The sequence below is a fragment of the Grammomys surdaster genome, unplaced genomic scaffold, assembly GCF_004785775.1.
Source record: "Grammomys surdaster isolate TR1022 unplaced genomic scaffold, NIH_TR_1.0 185, whole genome shotgun sequence".
NCBI classification, from domain to species: Eukaryota; Metazoa; Chordata; class Mammalia; order Rodentia; family Muridae; genus Grammomys; species Grammomys surdaster.
Window position 1 is genome coordinate 9,513,728 of NW_021604630.1, and position 18,997 is coordinate 9,532,724.

At 39.5% G+C, this 18,997-nt stretch overlaps 1 protein-coding gene across 1 annotated transcript in view; it reads left to right on the forward strand.

The window, feature by feature from the left end:
* The window catches only part of Purg (purine rich element binding protein G), a 31,140-nt gene extending 18,700 nt beyond the window's left edge, over positions 1–12,440 (forward strand). The window contains exon 2 of the mRNA XM_028768296.1: positions 11,531–12,440. Coding sequence (XP_028624129.1) covers positions 11,531–11,635 — 105 coding nt within the window. The 3' untranslated portion in view covers positions 11,636–12,440. The remainder of the gene's footprint in view (positions 1–11,530) is intronic.
* The last annotated feature ends 6,557 nt before the right edge of the window (positions 12,441–18,997 follow it).

Here is an 18,997-nt window from a genome sequence, read left to right on the forward strand (position 1 = left end):
CACGCCTCTGTTCTCCTCGTGAGGGTTCGCAGTGAACAAGAGTGAAGACTCCAGAGAGCTGCCGTGCCCCGTTCATTACGTCATCTGTCAGAGCAAGAACTCAGCACATGTTAGAAGTATCTCCACTTCAATAGCATTAATAACACTCTGATCAAAGCTTTAATTAGGAAATTCCATAAAATAAATGACCCCTATCCTTGATATTCCCAGGTTACCAAAGTTGTAGCATCGCTGAGGAATTAGCCATCTTAATTTCTGAATTTTACATGCACATTGGATTATTCTGACCTTATATTTATGGCCATAAAAAGTTCATGTGCAAGTTGGTCCAATCTGCAAGAATTATCATATATTTATAAATTATCATATATTTAAATATGATATATGTAAATTGCCTTTTTAAATGCTCCATATGACTAGGATTATCGAGGAAGAGCTTAATACAAGTTCCACAGCTACCTTTTCCTAAGAGAAGAATAAAACAAGAGTCATTCTAACCAACTTCCTCCACTTCCTTATGCAATAGCAGTGATGTTAATGACAGTTCTAGGTTCTGGGTCCCCTACATTCTCCAGCACCAGTACAGCACAGTTACTAGCACTGACTTTGGTGTCAGCCAGTCCTGGATTGAAGTCCAGAGTCTATCAGATTTAGGGCATTTAATCTAACTTCATAGTGTTCTGAAAGGTGTTCATTCAACCTCCAGTCTTACCTGCTGATCACCCACTCTTCTATAGGCCGTCTTCTAGCTCCAGGGCCTCAGTCAATTCCAGAGCAAAAGGACCACTGGTGAACCAGTTGCTGTTTAAGAAAATTAAACATTCTAAGATACATGAAGCCATAGCAAAATATCTGTCACATAGTGACACGTAAGAAATGTTAACATTATTAAACTTCCTAACTTGTAATCTTGGAAGTGTCGCAGTTGTTTGTACAAGGGCACGAATGCATAATGAATCTTGCTTGAACAGAAAACCAAGGGCTCTAACTGTGTAAGAAAAAAATGTGCACGAGACTCCAGCAGAATTCAAATTTTCTGTTCATTCAAAGACATTAAGAAAATGAGGAAGATTATGGTTAAGAAATTTAAAAAAAAAAAAAAAAAGCTCCTGTCTGTCAAAAGCCAAGCATTAGGTAGGTCACATGAGTTGAAGACCAGTTGGCCTTGCACTAAAGCAACTGCTTCTTCTGTTTCTTCATCCTGGCATGGATAGCCATAATGACTTGACAACCTGATATCTACTTATCTCCATACGCCCTCAACTTTGCTTCATTCTGAAGGACTCTCCTGTCCCTTCATAAACAGGGAAAAACCTCAAAAACGTCTTGTAGTTTCTTCAAAAACCACCTAACTCCTCACTTCAGAACCTGCACAAGATCTTGTAAAGTGGTTTCTCTGTAGCCAGTGTTTATCTTCTGCTTCAGAGGCAGCCAGAAGATACGTTTATTTAAAATACCGCTGAGTGTTTTCTCAGCACTGGGTGAATTTTTTTCATCCCTTTATTCTAAAATTGAAACCATCATTACAAGTCCATGTGGTGACAAATGTCTGTAATCTCAGCCACCCTGGAGGCAGAGGTAGCACTGCCAGTCCGTCTTAAGGAACAGAGTGAATTCAAGGCCAGCCTTGGCTTTTAAGACCTTACCTCAAAATAAAGCAAAACAAACAAATTAAAAAAAGATTAAGATGAGGTGTGGAACTCATTTCAAGTCCTTTAAAGGAAGAAGCTTTCCACTAATAAACTCCTGGGTTTCGGGATCTAAGGGACAGCTACAGTTTGGGCCCCAGTGACTGTCCTAGGGCACTGTGCAGCTCGTGGGCTTGATGACACCCTCCCACGTGGGTATCTGAACTGTGTGGCTTTTCCTTTTATCTCACACAGGAGCTCTGTTTTCTTCTGAAACTTAGAGACTTACAAAACCACCAGGAATGTTTACCTGAACTGTCACCTGACTGCCATTGTGTTGACTGCATACGTGTTCCTTGTTTCCTCTGAGAGGTGCACAGGGACTGTTAGTTGAGCAGTTCCAGGGAAACCATAGCTGAGAGAACCTGTGTTATCTTATTGACTTATTGTTCATTAGTAGTATATCAATTTACATTTATGGCGTTTTCCATTAACAGCCATGATAGTAATTACAAGTCAGGAGAGTCAGCCTTCTTTTGTTTTGGGTTCAAACTAAGCTTGTGTCTACACTTTCACTATGAATCAATCTCAATTTGTAATGTGGAGTAAAAAACCTCTTTTCAAGGTAAAACATAGTGATTCTAGGGAAACTTGGTCACTCGCTTCCTTTCTAACACCTTGCTGTAGCCCTCATTGTGCGGGAAGTTGTGGTGTTCAGCTTTCCCTCTGCTCTCAGGTGGACATGATGATGAGTGGTCAGACCTTATTTTCGATGCCTTTGTTATGACACATCGAGCCATGGGACAGCACACACCTTTGGTAGGTTTTAATTGAAATTACCAAAAGGAGTAAATTGGAAAAGTGATTGGCTTTTGATTACATTTTTAACTTTACAGATGAATACTTGGCATCGCTTGTGAGCAAATTCTGTTCAGTATATTAGCGCTTTTCTTCTCAGAACTAACATAATTTTCTTTTATTTTTAGAATGACTGTAAAGAGTAACAGGGTTGTGTCTGAAGGAAAACTAAGCATCCATTAGATACTTGACTCAGAAAGTAACTGCTTTAAAACCGATGAACACAGCAAATTATAATAGTGAGGTAATCATAAATTAGGACCCACACTGGCATTCTAGGCTTTTAAACATGGAATGCTATGTACATATTTCACTATACCAAGCAGCAGAAGATAAAATCCCATTTCCCCACACCCACACACCTGCTTATAGTGAATCTGTCTCCTTTCCAAGCTGGCTGTTCCCTGTTGTCCCACAGTAGTCCCTTGAGAGTATTAGTCCTGGGTTCCATTCCAGAGTGTATTATTCTTTGTGGGAGAGTTTGAAAGAGAACATTTTTTGAAGAAAATAATGGCACCTACCTTCTAATATTTCTGAAGGAATATTTAGATATATATCACTGTTATGCTTTGCAATTTTTGATTAAAACACCATTTACATGATGTTAAATGCTATACCACTCAGTCAGTTTCAGCGACTATGGCGACAAGGAATATTTCCATTACCCAAAAAGTTTCTGTATGCCTATCAGTCACAACATCCCCATGCCTACCTTCCCAGTTTCCAGAAGTATCCATTGATCTCATTTGCCGAGTGTTCATGTATTCTAGGATTTTATTTCACTGAGCATATATTTTTTTCATGTTGGGTGGTTTTGTTTGCTAAATCATCCATATTGTTGAGTTGTGCAGTAGTTTTTTCGTTTTATTGCTGATAAAACAGTCTTCTTAGAACAGATCTGAACTGTGTGTCTGAGTTGATGAACGTCTTCACAGCAAACCTGGTGAGAAAATGCTGTCCAGCATTAAGTGACAGTACCTGTGACTTTCAGACACCTCTCCCACTGTAACTGGGGCTGTATGGATCAAGAAGTACTGTTTCTGAAAAATGAATTTTTCCACTGAAAACAGAACGAAGGTGAGAGCCCGTTAGCCATCACAGTGGCCTTCAGACTCTTTGTTTCTTTCCCTCAATGCTGTAGTTTCACAGAGCAAGCATTAAAAATAACTCCAGGAGAGGAAATACTCATTGAAGAGTCTAGTCTAACACCCTAGAGAGCTGGGCCTGGTACGGCATACCTGCAATCCTAATACTTGAGAGGCTGAAGGAGAACCACAAGTTCAAGGCTGTCCTGTGCCTAACTTTGTCTTTTAAAGAAAAATGATAGCTCTAACAGTACTTCCATTGTTTGCCAAGTTAGTGATCCTTTGGTAGCTATTGTGTAGTCTAGACGATGTAGTGTGGACCCAATGAACTCAATGTTATAGTTAGAAATTGAGTTTGACCTAGAATCCCAAGGAAAGGTTCTGTCAGTCCCAGATGAGTGGACACATCAAGATTGATATCTAGATTGCATCTGGCTTTTCTCAACATCCTAAGGATATCTAAATATTGCCATTTAGCTCTTGAGTCAGTGAAGTTCCAGCAATAGCAGTGAGTTTGAACACATATTCACAGTGATTCTGGGGTGCTGCATGCTACACTATATTGCAGTATTCGTCTATTGTCTTGTGCAAGAGTCCTATCCGTGTCCTGTAAATAACTAATTAGATGTTGCCCTGCATCCACACCTGCCTCCACCTTCAGCACTAGGAGCACAGAGGGATCCCAGCATGCTGTCACATGCCAATAGCAAACACAACAGCTACCCGGTTGCTGCTATGGGAGGATGACACCTCATTCAATGTTTAAATCATTATTTAGCAATAGAAAAAAGCCCTATAGCAACATAATGCTTATATCAGTTCATGGGAAAAGCTACCCAAGGAGATACAGAGTAGCCTGAGAGATGAGCAAACACTAATAGAACTATTATTTTAATTTCCTAGCTCTCATAGCCACTTGAATTCTCATTCCTTTTATGTCCCTGCCTACCACTAAGTACCCTACAATCCTTTGTGGCTCCTTCTTAAATATGTATGTGTGTGTGTGTGTGTCTGTCTGTCTGTCTGTCTGTATCTGTGTGCCTGTGTGTCTGTGTGTGTGTCTGTATGTTTGTGTTTGTGTGTGTGTTTATGTCTGTGTGTGTCTGTGTGTGTGTGTATGTCTGTGTTTGTGTGTGTGTGTCTGTCTGTCTGTCTCTGTGTGTGTGTCTATGTCTGTGTGTGTCTGTGTGTGTGTGTGTGTGTATGTCTGTGTGATGTCTGGAAATGGGCGTGCATGTCATGGTGCACATGTGGAAGTGAAAGGGCTACCTCATAGTCAGTGCATAGAGTCAGAGCTCCCCGTGCACCTTTAGGTGGGTTCTGGGCATCGAACTCAGGTCACCAGGCTTGCACGTCAAGCACCTTTACCCACCTGGCCATCTTGCCTGCCCTTCCCTACCTACTCAGACTTATTTTTCTTCTGGTTTCAGTCTGATAATTCCAAAAATACTGAAATGAAGCTTCTCTTTAACGTGACCTACTTTCATGTAGAATTTGGCCTGCGTTGTATTTCTCATTTTTTAAAAGGCCAGTTCGATTTGAATTAGCAAGAGAACCTTATTAGTTTAATTTAATCTGTAAGGAAAAACCTACCGAACCATCACTATAAGCCTCGAGGATATATTCTCCATCCTAAAGACTGCTAACTTCTTTTGAGCAACATCTAAACAGTCCAGCATCATTTTAGTCATAGTAATTAATTTTAATTAACAGCCAATAATGTTTCTTGCCAGATAGAAAAATGAGGACTAGCCCTTATTCTCATTTGAATATGAGAGATAATATAAAGACTCGACCATGGGTTATGAGTTAGAGAACTTCAAACTTTATTTCTTGGTGTATATTTCCTGTTGAAGAGTTTTTGAAAAGTCTCAGCATAAAATAAAGTTGATATTATAGTAAATACCCTTCCTCCTCCCATTTGCTTGCCCTGGAAAGCATAAACGAGGTGTATACGGGACTAAAGGTGCTGGCTCAGGAGCTGAGCCTGGGCTTAGCCCTGCACACTCAGAAGAATTGGCTTCTCACTTTTCAGTTTTTTGACTCATTACATTTTAGTTGTTATTGCTTCTTGGTGAACATGGCATTTTGTATACATATGAAGTGACTGGAAGTTAAAAACTCATACTTAATATCCACAGATGGTATTTAAAACCACAGCTCTGATTTTCACAAGAAATAAGTGGCCGTCCTCTCCCTACAGTGGGAAATGGGGTCGTGGAAGGACATGTTCTTTAGCCAGTGACTTCACAGCAGGTGGGAGGAACAGGACAGTCTCCTAAATACGACTTTTATTGGCAAAATACAGTCTTGTTGTGACCACATACTATTGGGACTTACATAGGGTTATTCAGGATTTAAAATACTCTCTGTACACTTGTTCCCAAAGAAAGCATAGTGATTTATTTCAAGAGAATTTATTACTCAGAGCTGTGGGAGAGTTCTGAACCACCAAACTTTTAGGGCTTAGCTTGCCTTTTTTTTTTTTTAAGTGTCACCCAGTTTCCAGTTTTGTCAGTGGAAGAAGCAGTTAGCACAATAAAGGATTTTAGAGCTAAAAAGGACCCTTGTCATCATCTAGTCTAACCTTAGAAGTCACTTGGTCCAAGGAAAGAACTCTCCACCGCCACCCCCACAACCCCACACCAGGACTCGGTTTTCCTACTTTAACAGCGGTCCTCAGATCCCAACTGTGTGTCTGTGTAACTAGCTTTCCATTCCTCCTGATAGCCTCCATATTCATGCTGGTGGGCTGCAGCTATGCGACTTTTCTTGATTCACTAAGTCTGAATTAGTTTCAGGAAAGTACTGGCTACTATAAGCAGCAGCTTGGCCTTTAACTAGAACACCTGGCAAAGGTGAAGATGTATAATTGTGAGTTTTAGGGAAAGTTGTAGTCAGTGCTGTCACCGGTACTCTGGAAGATACACTTCCATGGGCTATGTCATGGTGACTTCAGAATGAGTAGAGCTACCCTGTAGTCAGGTAGTGACACCACCGACCGTATTGTAATGAGGCCAGAGGAGCGCTTGATAGAGAGACTGCCAGGGGGAGTGTAATAGAAAGGTTATTTGTCTATCTTCTCAGTCCTGTTTCTCATGCATTGAATCAGCAGGTATTTATTTTGCATACTCTGATGGGTCTGACTACTACAGCAGAACGTAAGCTCCTGTCTTTGGCCCTAAAGATGATAAAATATGCTTGACATAGAACAATACCCTGTCACTGTCGACAGAGTAGAGAAGCTACACTCAGCTTTTACAAGTTTGTGTGGTTCAACTACCCAATTGATTAACGTAGCCAGCCTCACCTGGATACAGTGAGAAACACCTGCTATGTAACTGTTGTGAGACATCTTACAAATAAGAGTTCCATAAATGTAACAGCTAAAGAAAAGACAAACGAATAAGTAACACAGTAAGAATGGGTTTCTTGCAGATGATCAGTAATTAGATCCATGTGTAGAACTGCCACCACAAGCTGTGTTCTAAATAAATACAGTCATCTAGCTTTTACACTGCCGAAAAAGTGTGTATTAGCAAGAAAGACAGCACAGTATTAAATTATTTGGGGTATTAGATCAGCTAAATATAGTTGGACTACTATATGTAATGAGTTTTTGTGTCTGCAATTTTGATTAAGAACTTCATGTATTTCAGTGATTTTTAAGTATTTCTCTAACAAATTTTAAGTGCTGAAACGATCAAAACCTAGGGCTGAGCAAAACTGTAAGAAGATTCTGTGGATAGATCCTTATCTGTCCTGTGGTTGGCCTGTCAGCATATTGGGCTTGGGTTGGTAGAGGAGGAAGACAGTGACTTACGCATGATCCATTCTGATTTGACTACATTCTCAACGTCCATTTTCTCAGAAAGCTACCATATCAATTTCGGGTTCAAGCTCTAGCCAGAAAAGGTGAAAGGCTTATCTAACGGGGCATTCCTTCCAGATGCCTTTATTGTCATTGTTAGAGGGTGGAACAGCACTTCTCAACCTGTGGGTCGAGACCCCCTTTGGGAATCACACATCAGATATTTACATTACAATTCATAACAGCAGCAAAATTGCTGTTATAAAGTAGCAACAGAGTAGTTTTATGGTTGGGTCACCATAACAACATTTTTTCACCACACTGGTATCAAAAGGCATTAGGAAGGTTGAGAACCACCACTGTAGAAGGGAGACTCTTAATCTGTAGGAAAAGGAAGTGATCCTTTTAAAGAGCCATCTCCTGTGATGATGAACCATTCCTAGTTTTAACAGTAGGACTTTCCGGCTCCAGCCAGCCTTCTCATGGCACTCTGCCAGACTAGCCCCTGGCATAAGAGAAGCAGACACTGCACTCGGCATAGCTGAGTGACAGTCTCTCGTTCCCCTGAATGCCGTAGTTTTCATCTCAGTTTTCAAAGCAGCAACCTCAATCTCATTACACTCAGAAAGAGTAGACATACTCAGAATGTAAATGAGTGTGCATGGCAGTTCTTTGAACTGTATATTAGTACAGTCATTACATGGTAAAGAGCTGTTGTTAACTCTTTCCTGATGAAATGGGAAGTCAGCAATATGGGGAACTTTCATATAATTCTTTGATTTGTTCTCCATTGTCCTTTTATCCTTATATTTCTTCTAAAGATAACTACTACTATGAATTTCCCCTTAGCCTTTCTATTTAAATGAAAGAGGTAGGATCTTGTTAAATCAATATCACATTTTTTGCTGTACTTCATAATAAGAGTGAGCAGTTAAGATGGGAAACCTCAGTATTTAATACTGTTTTCTAAACTTGGTTATCAGATCCTAAGTTGCTTCCATGATTGAAGAGAGTAAGTATGTAGTCAAATAGACAAAAAAAAAAAATGCTAGCTAAGCCCGGTATGTTTTTTAAAGCGTAAGACTTGTGTGCATTGCATGGCAGCATATTGCTAATGTTCGCTTGAACAAGCTCTCCTGGTATCAGGTCTGTGGACTGTTTTCACTACACTTGGATGTGAATCCTCACGAAGACACAGGCTCTCAACAGCTACCACTTACAAACGCAATGCTGTTTTTTTGGCAGTTTATAGTTCATCTTCCTGGTTATATTTGTGACGTTCGTAAGACTGTACTAGTACGCAAAAGATGAACCTATATATGTATTTAGAGTTTGAAACAGTAGAATTGTGTGCATTTTAGAAAAATATATGGTAACTTGTGGCACTTTGAAAAAGGAATGTGCAATTATAATGGTTTATACCACTCTGACTTTTTTTTAACCCTTAGAAGTCCTCTTACTCGGCTTTAGAGTCAAAACCAAACCCAATCCTAAAACTAGCGCTTTGTCCCTCCTGTTGGCTCCGTTTGATCGGTGATGTGGAGTGAGTCCCACAGATCATTCCCTTACTGAGTTTGCTTACGTCCTGACCTCAACACCTTCAAAGAACACTTTGAGTCAGTCCAGTGATGATCAGGAAAAACCATGACCATCTACTCTTGCACTAATTTAAATACAAGCAATTTTCTTGTCAAAATACTTAAGAAAATATTCAAACATTTTAACTACTGTTTATTCATTTAAAATAGTTTGGTAGATAGCTAGGTAGTCATAACTTATCCTAAAATCTAGATTATTTTCTCACACAACTAGGTACATAATTGTCCTTAAAACATACCCATATCCCCGCAAGACAAATAAAACATACAGTAAATGGATTTCTGTATGGGTATGGCTCCCATATAGATAAACTTGTTCGGTCACAGGCATTTTACTGTGATATGCCAGTGTGTTGTGAGCACAGTGGGTAGAAATGCTATCATTAGAAGTTGGCATCAATACAAGTTACTCATAAACTTACTGTGATGGAAGGCATCTATCTGCCTGTATCTGAATAATTTACCGTTGGTTTTCTCCTGCCTTCCCTACTTAAGGCTGCACAGTCATTTTCAATGAAGGAAAATAGAATCTATGAACAAAGAAGTTTTTTTAAATGACCCCCATTTGGCACACTTTGGAAAATCCACCGAGTCTTTTTGAAGTTCATTGGCCATTTACAACTTCTGAGTCTTACATATAAATCACAGCATTTAAAAATCACACATTTCCCCTGCCCTTCAAAATGTATTCAGAATTGATGCAAACTCATAACTTGTAACTTCTAATGATTAAAACTTGCCATGTATACTGAAAGATTAAATGATACAAGAGTTACAAAAGATTGGTAATTAATAATGTAACCCCATAGACTATCAAACTTCTGGTAGTTCTGGGTTTCTTGTAAAGCCTTAAAGTATTTTAGTGAAAAAAAAAAATTACCTAAAAAAAAGAAGGCACTTTATTATCTGGAGCTAACTATTTATCTGTGTAGAATTTGTCTAAAAAATCCCTTAAAGTATTCTTTATCCTTTTATAAATTTATCCTATTATACATTTTTCTAAAGCCACGTAGAATATAAAGTGATAAAGTAAACTATTTTAATTTAACAGAAAATCGTGTTACATAGTATAAACAATGAATAATACAGAAATGAAAATAGAAAAAAAGTATATGTGAAAATGGTAAAAAAAAAAAAAGTGTCTAAGTTAACATGTAATCATTTGAAATTTCCATGTAAAATTTAAAGACTCTCAGTGAAAAAAAATTTAGACAGCTTTTATGTGTTAATTCTTATTTTTAATTACCTTTACTTTGTCTTGAAATAATTATTAAATAAGAGGGCAATCAGAACTATTCCACTAGCCTATCACACCTTGGTTTTGTTTCAGCTGAACTCAGTTAATGAAACCATAAAGCTTAAGAAGTCATTTTGTTTCTTCTTTCCTCCAGTCATCCAGACTTGGTGAATTAGCAGATTTAAATCATTCCTGTAGACATGCTGGTATATATATGCTCCCTCTTAGAGAAATCGGTAGTTGATTTATACAATAGATTTAATCAGCAGAAAAAAAACATACAATATTTTTTTTACCTTTGCATGTTGATCCTTATCCTCTGCCAATGTAAAAATGATAGGCTAATATTTTCCGGTTTTGTTTGTGAGCAGTACACCTAAACATTTCAATCGTTTTCCATGTTGTTATTCCTTTTCAAGTCTTTCTACACTTTAGCCCTTTTTCTCTCTCTCTCTACTTTTAAGAATTTTAATCAATGTAAATGTTTCCTAGACAGAGTCATTATTTCATGATATAGCAAAGAGTCAAGCTTATCAGGTCTTTCCTTACCAAGGAAAGGCTAAAATCAATTTCTTTTTTGGGTCAACTGTTTGGTTTCTGTCTTTGTTTTCTTTTTAAAATGAGATATATTAACCCAAAGGTGTGTTGACGTCAAGGCATGAACAATCGTAAATGTAGATCTATTGAGTATTTTGTGATGCTGAATAATAGGCTTTTCTCAACCTCTGTGATGCTAAGTATTTTCCTTAGAACGTTCGTTTAATGTTAGATTGTTGTTCTGAAAGATGTTGGTCCTAGTGAGATTTTTAAAAACTTGGAAAACAAACGCATGTATTACAAGTATAGCAATGGTGAATTGTAACCGTACCATACAGTACTGATACTCTACTTTCAAACATGTTTCACTGTTAGACATAGACGACATAACATTGCTGCTGTACTGTTACTGAGTACTCTTTCCTAAAGGACCCTGTTATCACTACTCCAGATTAGATGTGGGGCAGACACATGATTGACTCCTGTGTCTGCGTAGACACTCCCAGGTATATTCTTCTCTTGGTGAGTAAAATTATATTTTCCATGACATCAGTACATTGAGATCTGAATATACCTGTATCAATGCAAATTGCACATTTCTTATACAGTTACCTTCATTTGCCAGAATTGGCCTAGGCTAAAACTGGAGGCTGTGTTACATGTTTTCTGCCAGAAAGGTTTTCAGTTATATTAGCAGTGGGTTTGTACTGTGCAAATAGTGAGACTCCCTTTCAAATTTCTTATCTGCTAAATTTAAATTAATATTTTTTCTTTAGCTCACAAATTACCCTAAATCCAGAGAGAATCTCAACCTTTTTCACTGTTGTCAGACCAAGCATAAGGAACAGCCCTATGACACTACAGAGACAGTTGAGGAATAAGGACTAAGTCCCTTTTGTTACACTCCAGAATAAAGGCATTCGGTGAAAGAAATGAACGGAAGTTCATCATGAGCGCAAGGCTTCTGTACTTGGCATTCCTGCATGGAAGGGAAAACAGGTATCGACGCCATTGGCATCATTTTCACACTGCTCTTATGCGGTAAGCCCCCTACCACACTGGAGGACTTCTGGACTCAGTCTGGTTTGCTGGGGGTGGGGTGGGGGGCTGTTTCTTTAACTCTTCAACCTTTCATTTTCCAAATAGCTATTTGCCAGTATTGAAGGAGAAGATATGTAGATTTGAAAATACTTTCTTAAGAGATCATGTAACTATATAACTCTGAATTTAAATTTTGAGGAGGGAGGATCACTTCAATCCCGCTGCCTCTTATAAGAAACATTTTTTTAAAAATCTGTAACTGCTTTAGTGTTAACAGGGTACAAGGTGGTTTTGTCCTGTATTGTATTTCAAAGGTTCTCATCAGTTGTGACTGTATTGTACTGTATGAAAAGAAGTCAGAACTTGCCTTGTATTGTTTATAATGGACCATAACTCATACTAATTCAGTTTTCATGTTCCAAATTTTTCAGTGATGCATGTTCACAGTTAGGTCCTAAAATCCTGTGGTGCTAATTCCTCCATATTCCAATGGTGCTTTTTGTGGATGCTAACTGCACACATGCTGAACAAAGCTTGAAATTCAAAAGTTCCCTCCCTTCCTCTGTTTATATGAAGTAAAATAAAATAACTTGAATTTGTCGCAAAGTATCACTGACAATCTAATAAACTGGTTTATATGTGTCATTGGTTTGGATTCTTATTTTTCAGAAGTCAACTCAGTCACACTGGACCCCAAATGCTGATCTTACGTGTGTTTATTTCATTCATTTGTGCCTGCAAATATATGTTGTTTCAAGGAATTTAAATCCAATTGGTCTAACTTATGAAACTCTGTTTAGAGAGAACCCATAAAACCAAGCCCTGTCAGACCTAAAAATAAGTATGTTGAAAAGACCAACCATGTGCCAGTATGGTCCCTTTGTCTGTTTTAGTAGTTTATTGATAACAACTGACCATTGGATTGAGCCAAAAGAAAACATTTGCAGGAAAGCAAGTATGCCTTCTAAACCTTTATTTCATTCCAGACAACACTAACAAGACTCACTCCTCCAGAGCTTCCCTTAAAGTTAGAGTTGTGGAATTGAAACACAGGTTGGCAGCAGACCTCCTGACTAGCGTGCATGAGGCCTTGGGTTCAATTTCTGCAACGCAAAAGTCAGAAGGAACATTACATTCTTCAAGTATGAAAATCAGGACAGAAATAATCCAATTATAATTTCCCAGAACAAACTGACATCATCTATCAAAACAGATGATAGAGAAATGCATGGTGATGGTCTCATAATGTTTAAGCTTTGCCAGCTCTACCGAGAACTGTCGTATAAGGGAAGCTGCTACTCTCCATGAAATCAGAGCGTTTCTCCCCAGCCAGAGATAAACTTAATACTAAAGCCATGTGCGTATTTGCATCCTAACCTTGTAGCTTTCCTAACCACTGGGGATATTAAATTTTGAAAAGAAGGAAGAAAGGAAGCAAATTACTCAAGCTCCTCCGACAACAGTCATTGACGTCAAATATAACTCAAGACTCAAGCTTGCCTGTCTGGCCGCTGGGTCTGGCAACTGAGCAGACATGTCTGTATCACTGGGGAGCCCTGTGATACATTAATTTCATCTCAGATAGCTACTGAATCTCATCTGACTTCTGACATCAGAAACTAAAATTTGGAGAATGGAGTCAGAGGCATGTCCCTCTGGCTCTTGAATAAATGCAGTGTTCCTAAATCCCAGCCTTTCCCAGAGTTGTTTCTGCCACGTGGCACCTGTTTTACAACCGCATTCCAATTGCCACAAAATAATTCCACATTACTTTAACAAAGGAAGGGTAAGTAAATACAGGAATGTTTTAGAGAATCTTCTGGTAATATCTGTCAACATGAAAATTAATTCTACAAGAGAGAGTAGAATACATTTCTTGCTTTTGTGAGGGAAATAAGTTTTTCATATGAAAATATTTCCAACTTTAACTCCGTATTCAACTAGATTTCAGTGTTAATGTTCACTACAATATTTGTACCATCAAAAGATTAAAAATGTCATTTTTTCGCCGGGCAGTGGTGGCGCACGCCTTTAATCCCAGCACTTGGGAGGCAGAGGCAGGCGGATTTCTGAGTTCAAGGCCAGCCTGGTCTACAGAGTGAGTTCCAGGACAGCCAGGGCTACACAGAGAAACCCTGTCTCGAAAAACCAAAAAAAAAAAAAAAAAGTCATTTTTTGGGGTGCTCTAACTTAGTGAGACCATTCTTCAAAATACAAAGAATACAAAGGGTGTTGCTCAGTAATAGATGGCATTCCCCTGCTACATAGGAGGCCCTGGGCTCAATCCTCAGAACCTCAGAAAAGTTCATTGAAATAAATAAAACATCTATCTTAAATTGGAAAAGAAATGAAGTCCGTCTAAGCAAAATCTTGATTCAAGGATGTGAAAGTCGTACTTCTATCTATACATTTCAACAATATTTTTGGAAATTGTCTTTTCTGATCCTAAAATAATTTCATTACAGATCTTAAGCTCAAGATCTTTTTTTTTTCCTCTTCTATGTCCTTGAAGGGAAGCATTTTCTAAAGAAACTCAGATGTTGTCCATTAAGGAGAATCTTTTTATTAAAATTTTAACACTGAAAGCCCAGGCTCACTCATCTTTGGGAATTAATTTGTCACATCACGAGTTGTTTTGAATCTGAAAATAGACAGTAATTTTAAGAAACAACCAGAATGAACCTATGGAGTTCATTTCAAACGTGGTCCCCTGTGTTCATTCTCTGCTGAAACAGTGATTTAGATTCACAGTTAGAGCTAATGCTGTCTCCCTTGTTCTCTGTTTTACCCTTGGAAAGAGGAAGTAGGTGTAAAAGGTAATACAGTTCACTCAAAAAATGAGTGGTACTTCACCGGGCTGAATAGAGTGCACAGTGCAGTGAGCTCAGCACTACACATATTTCTTTGCAAATTGATGTCTTGTATTCTGTGAATGGAAGACGAAGCTTACACTTTTTAACAATACATAATGTTTGATGTCATAAAAGACTTAACAAAAGACATGCAATGAAAAATGGCTTCTGAATGGAAGGATGGGCTCCAAGCCTTGTGTATTTAGAAACTCAGTTTTGTTAGTTCATTCTGAATGAATTCATAAGAAAGACTCTCTAAACAAGGTCAGAAAGAAACTCTTTTTCAGTGCCAGATATCCAGTGGAGAAATGAAGTAATTTACAACCAAAAAACAGTGTTGCTCTTGGGGAACTGAAAGAAGCTATGTCTACGACACAGACTTTGAGTTTTGCTTTTCTTTTTGTAAATTATTTTATAAGCCTTATTATTTTTTAATTTTAGAAATTACTTTTTAAAGGAAAGGAATAAGTGCCAGAGACGCTAGATTACCTTAGTTAACTGGTCACCATATTCTTCAGTAAGGAATTCCACTCAAATATGATAAATTAAATAACAGGATGTTCTTTGGCAAATAGAAAAACAGACACAGGCGGTGGTGGCATACGCCTTTAATCCCAACACTTGGGAGGCAGAGGCAGGCAGATTTCTGAGTTCGAGAATTCGAGGCTAGCCTGGTCTACAGAGTGAGTTCCAGGACAGCCAGGGCTACACAGAGAAACCCTGTCTCGAAAAGAAAAGAAAAGAAAAAAGAAAAGAAAGAAAGAAAAAAAGAAAAACAGACAAAGGAAATGAGGAATATTCATGAGTAGCATCTTGTCATGATGTCTCCATGAGGCAAGCCTCCCAAGAAAGAAGTTCACAACAGCTCATCAGAACACTAAAAGTCCTTAACGCTTTGATTTTTTTTTCTAGATTCCATTGGCTTTGCATCTTTCAGTGTGGGGCTATTGTGGCTTATAGAATTCAGCCACATAATTTCTTACATTCAGTGTCACTTTAGGATCATTAGAGATAGGATACAGTTTATGGCCATCATCAAGCATTATTATTGCTCATAAATAATCGCACATTGTTTATAGTTTGTCATGCAATTGCTGTTCATTAAACATCAACATTAATCATTCGCTATTAGTAATCATCCACTACCGTTACAAAAGTTCTACATATAGTAGCTCTCCAATCATGCCCACCCACACCCCCCTCTTACTCGTTTCCTGGGTTTGACTGTGGGTTTGGTATTTCTGACAGGCTCTCACTTATCTCACGCTGCTTTAACTCACTATGCAGACAGGATTGAGCTTGAACTTCTGATCTTGCCATTCATCTCCCTAGTGTGGACATGCAGCACGATACCTGGTTTTATATAATTCTGGGGATCGAATCCAAGGCTTCATGCATGCTTAGCAGTCACCCTGCCTAAACTGAACCACATCCCAGCTCCTTGTTTTGTTAAAACAGGATCCCAGTCACATTGTGTAGTCTTAGCCAGCCTGGGTACACAGCAGGTAGCTCAGGGTGGTCTCAAACTCACAACAGTCCTGCCTCAGCTTCCACAGTTCAGGAATTGCAGACATACACTACCACACTTAGTTGTACCGTTTCCCTTCATGACAGAGATGTGTGGAGCATTTCAGTTCAGCAGTAGTGACCAGTGAATGATCAAGACCCTGTTCCTGCCCTCACTGTGCTTCTTCCCAGTAGACCACAGCACCTTACAATGGACCAGATATAAGGCTAGACTACTTCTTGACACCTCTCCTGGCAGCCCCTGTTCATTGGCCACACTCAGCATGAAAGATTGACATGTTTGCCATTCTTCCTCAGACACCCACCAGCACATGTCCAAACCATCTGTGTTAGTCCAGATCCTCTAAGAGACAGATGCCAAGATGAGATTCTTTATTAAGGGAAGTGCCAGCAAGAATGAACTACCGGGAAAAGCCATTACATCATAAATCAAGACTTCTATGAAGTAAAAACACAGGGAGCAGGGAGAAATGATGAAAGGCATAGGTAGTGTATTTACTAAACTGCAGTGCAGCTCTATGCAGATTTCATTGAGGCTTGTGGGGAGAGTTTAAGGCAAAGATGCCCTTTAGAAAAGGCCAGCATCTCTCAGGTACAGCCCTGCCCAGCATCGCTGTCACAGTTAATCACTTCTCATCCTCTGAGGGGAAGCACATTCCAGTGCCAACATGATGACAGCTGGGTCAGTGGGTCATTTACATAGAACTGCAGATCTGGACGATGCAGGCAAGAGCCTGTGGTTGGTATGAAAGTCCATCCCTCAGATTTCCTACTGTAGATTGCATGATTGAACCCCAAGCGGTTCCTGCATTCTGGGAGGCTGGCTTCTGGGTGGTATAATATTTGGATTGCAGGCCGAGACCACCCACCTCTTTTGCCATGAGGCAAATTGCCATATAGGATGTCTGTCTCTGCCACGGTGCTCCTGTTCATGTGCTTGTCATGCCAATTCTGAGATAAGCAATGGTGGTGTTAGTGAGGTCAGCTGGCCAAGCCCCATCATCTACTCTGTTGTTCAGTGCCTCTTCCAAGATAACTGTTAGTAGGTGACACAAACTCTTCATACTGTAGTCACGCTCCAGGAAATCTCAAATTTATGGTCCTTTCCCTTTAAGACTCCTAAGCAGATACCTGGGCCGTTGGCTAGTATCTGGAAACTGTAAATACAAAATATATGACCAGATAAATACCTTGAAGTTCTCACATAGCCACAGGTATGAGATGAGAGTTGCTGTCGCGTCCAATGAGAGTGATGAAGTTAAGACCATTTGGGCAAACTGTTCGAGCCGCATAATCGAGCCCTACTCGGTTTTATAATTGGATGTACCAGGATGTGACCATGGACTTCCACAGCACGTGTCCAAATCTGAACTAGAATGTTCAATAGAATCCAAATCATAATGGGCAATTCTCTTCTCATAATCCAGAATCATTATCTCTGCCGGGGCTCAAGAGTATGCCTGTTACTGGTTCTTCACTGCAATGGTTAGTGTGCTTTTATCCCAGAATCCCTAGGGGCTACATTGTGAGGGCTGACTCTCTCTATAGAACCTGCCATCACTCCATCTTTGCCCACTGTATCTTTTTTCTACACAGAGAGCATGAAACCCACTGGGTCTATTCATTCATATAGACCGAGCAATATGGCTGTTGTACATGCAACCCAGCCCTGTCCTGTTCTGAGCACTACTCAAAACCGGCAGTCACTGTCCACTCACACAGTATATATATACATCAAAGCACTATTCTCATTTGTGGGATATACTGTCCTCAAACCTAAAGAGGTATCAAGTCCCCTGAAAGTTTCACTGTATTGACAGGATTCTGAATGTCTATAGGGTACGTTCTAGAACTCATCTTCTTCAGCCTCCTCATCCCTGCCTCTGGCCAATGTTATTCACACTTCTTTCTATTATAGAACTCCTTTCTCCTGAAATCAACTCAGAAATCTCTACTTCACTAAGTCTTGGTTCTGGTTTTACTCAGACTTCTAAGAACTGCCATAATAGTGAGCTTTCCCTGGTCCCTGTGATACTGGATTTGGGGTCCTGAGAAAGGTGAGTTCCAGGTCACTTAATCAAGCTCTCAAAAATATAGCCCAAGGAGTACTCCTTGGACTCCTGTCAGGATCATCTAGCTAGCTAATTCTTTTTTTTTTTTTTTTTTTTTTTTTTTGGTTTTTCGAGACAGGGTTTCTCTGTGTAGCCCTGGCTGTCCTGGAACTTACTCTGTAGACCAGGCTGGCCTCGAACTCAGAAATCTGCCTGCCTCTGCCTCCCAAGTGCTGGGATTAAAGGCGTGCACCACCACTGCCCAGCATTATCTAGCTAATTCTTGAAAGTTTACAATTGTAATATCTTCTTCCTTCTTAACAGATTCCAGCCTGCACTCACCCAGGCTTTGCTGAGTATGAACTATGATGATCAGGGAGGAGTGGGGATGAGGGGGACCTGCTGAGAAAAGAATACACTCACTGCTTTCCTTGTCTCTGCAGCACCTTCACGCACAATACAAGTGCTAGCTCTTTCCAGGAGGGCAGAGACACCTCTACAAGCCTAAAGGATTAAGTGCGGGTATGTCTGGCAAGAACCTATATTTGAGGGCATCCATCACCACAAACTCATGACAGTTTTTAGTTTCAGGTCAGGGTTTTCCCAGGGTCCCAGAATACCTTTGCCCCTTGACCCAACACCTGTTCCTGTTCCTGGATAATCATCCCCAACCCTTGAGATACCTGCAGTTCTAACTACCCAGTCTCCAGTCTGCCCAGCCCTGGCTGTTCTGTCACACTATAGAAGGTAAGGAACTCTTTGAAAGCCATTC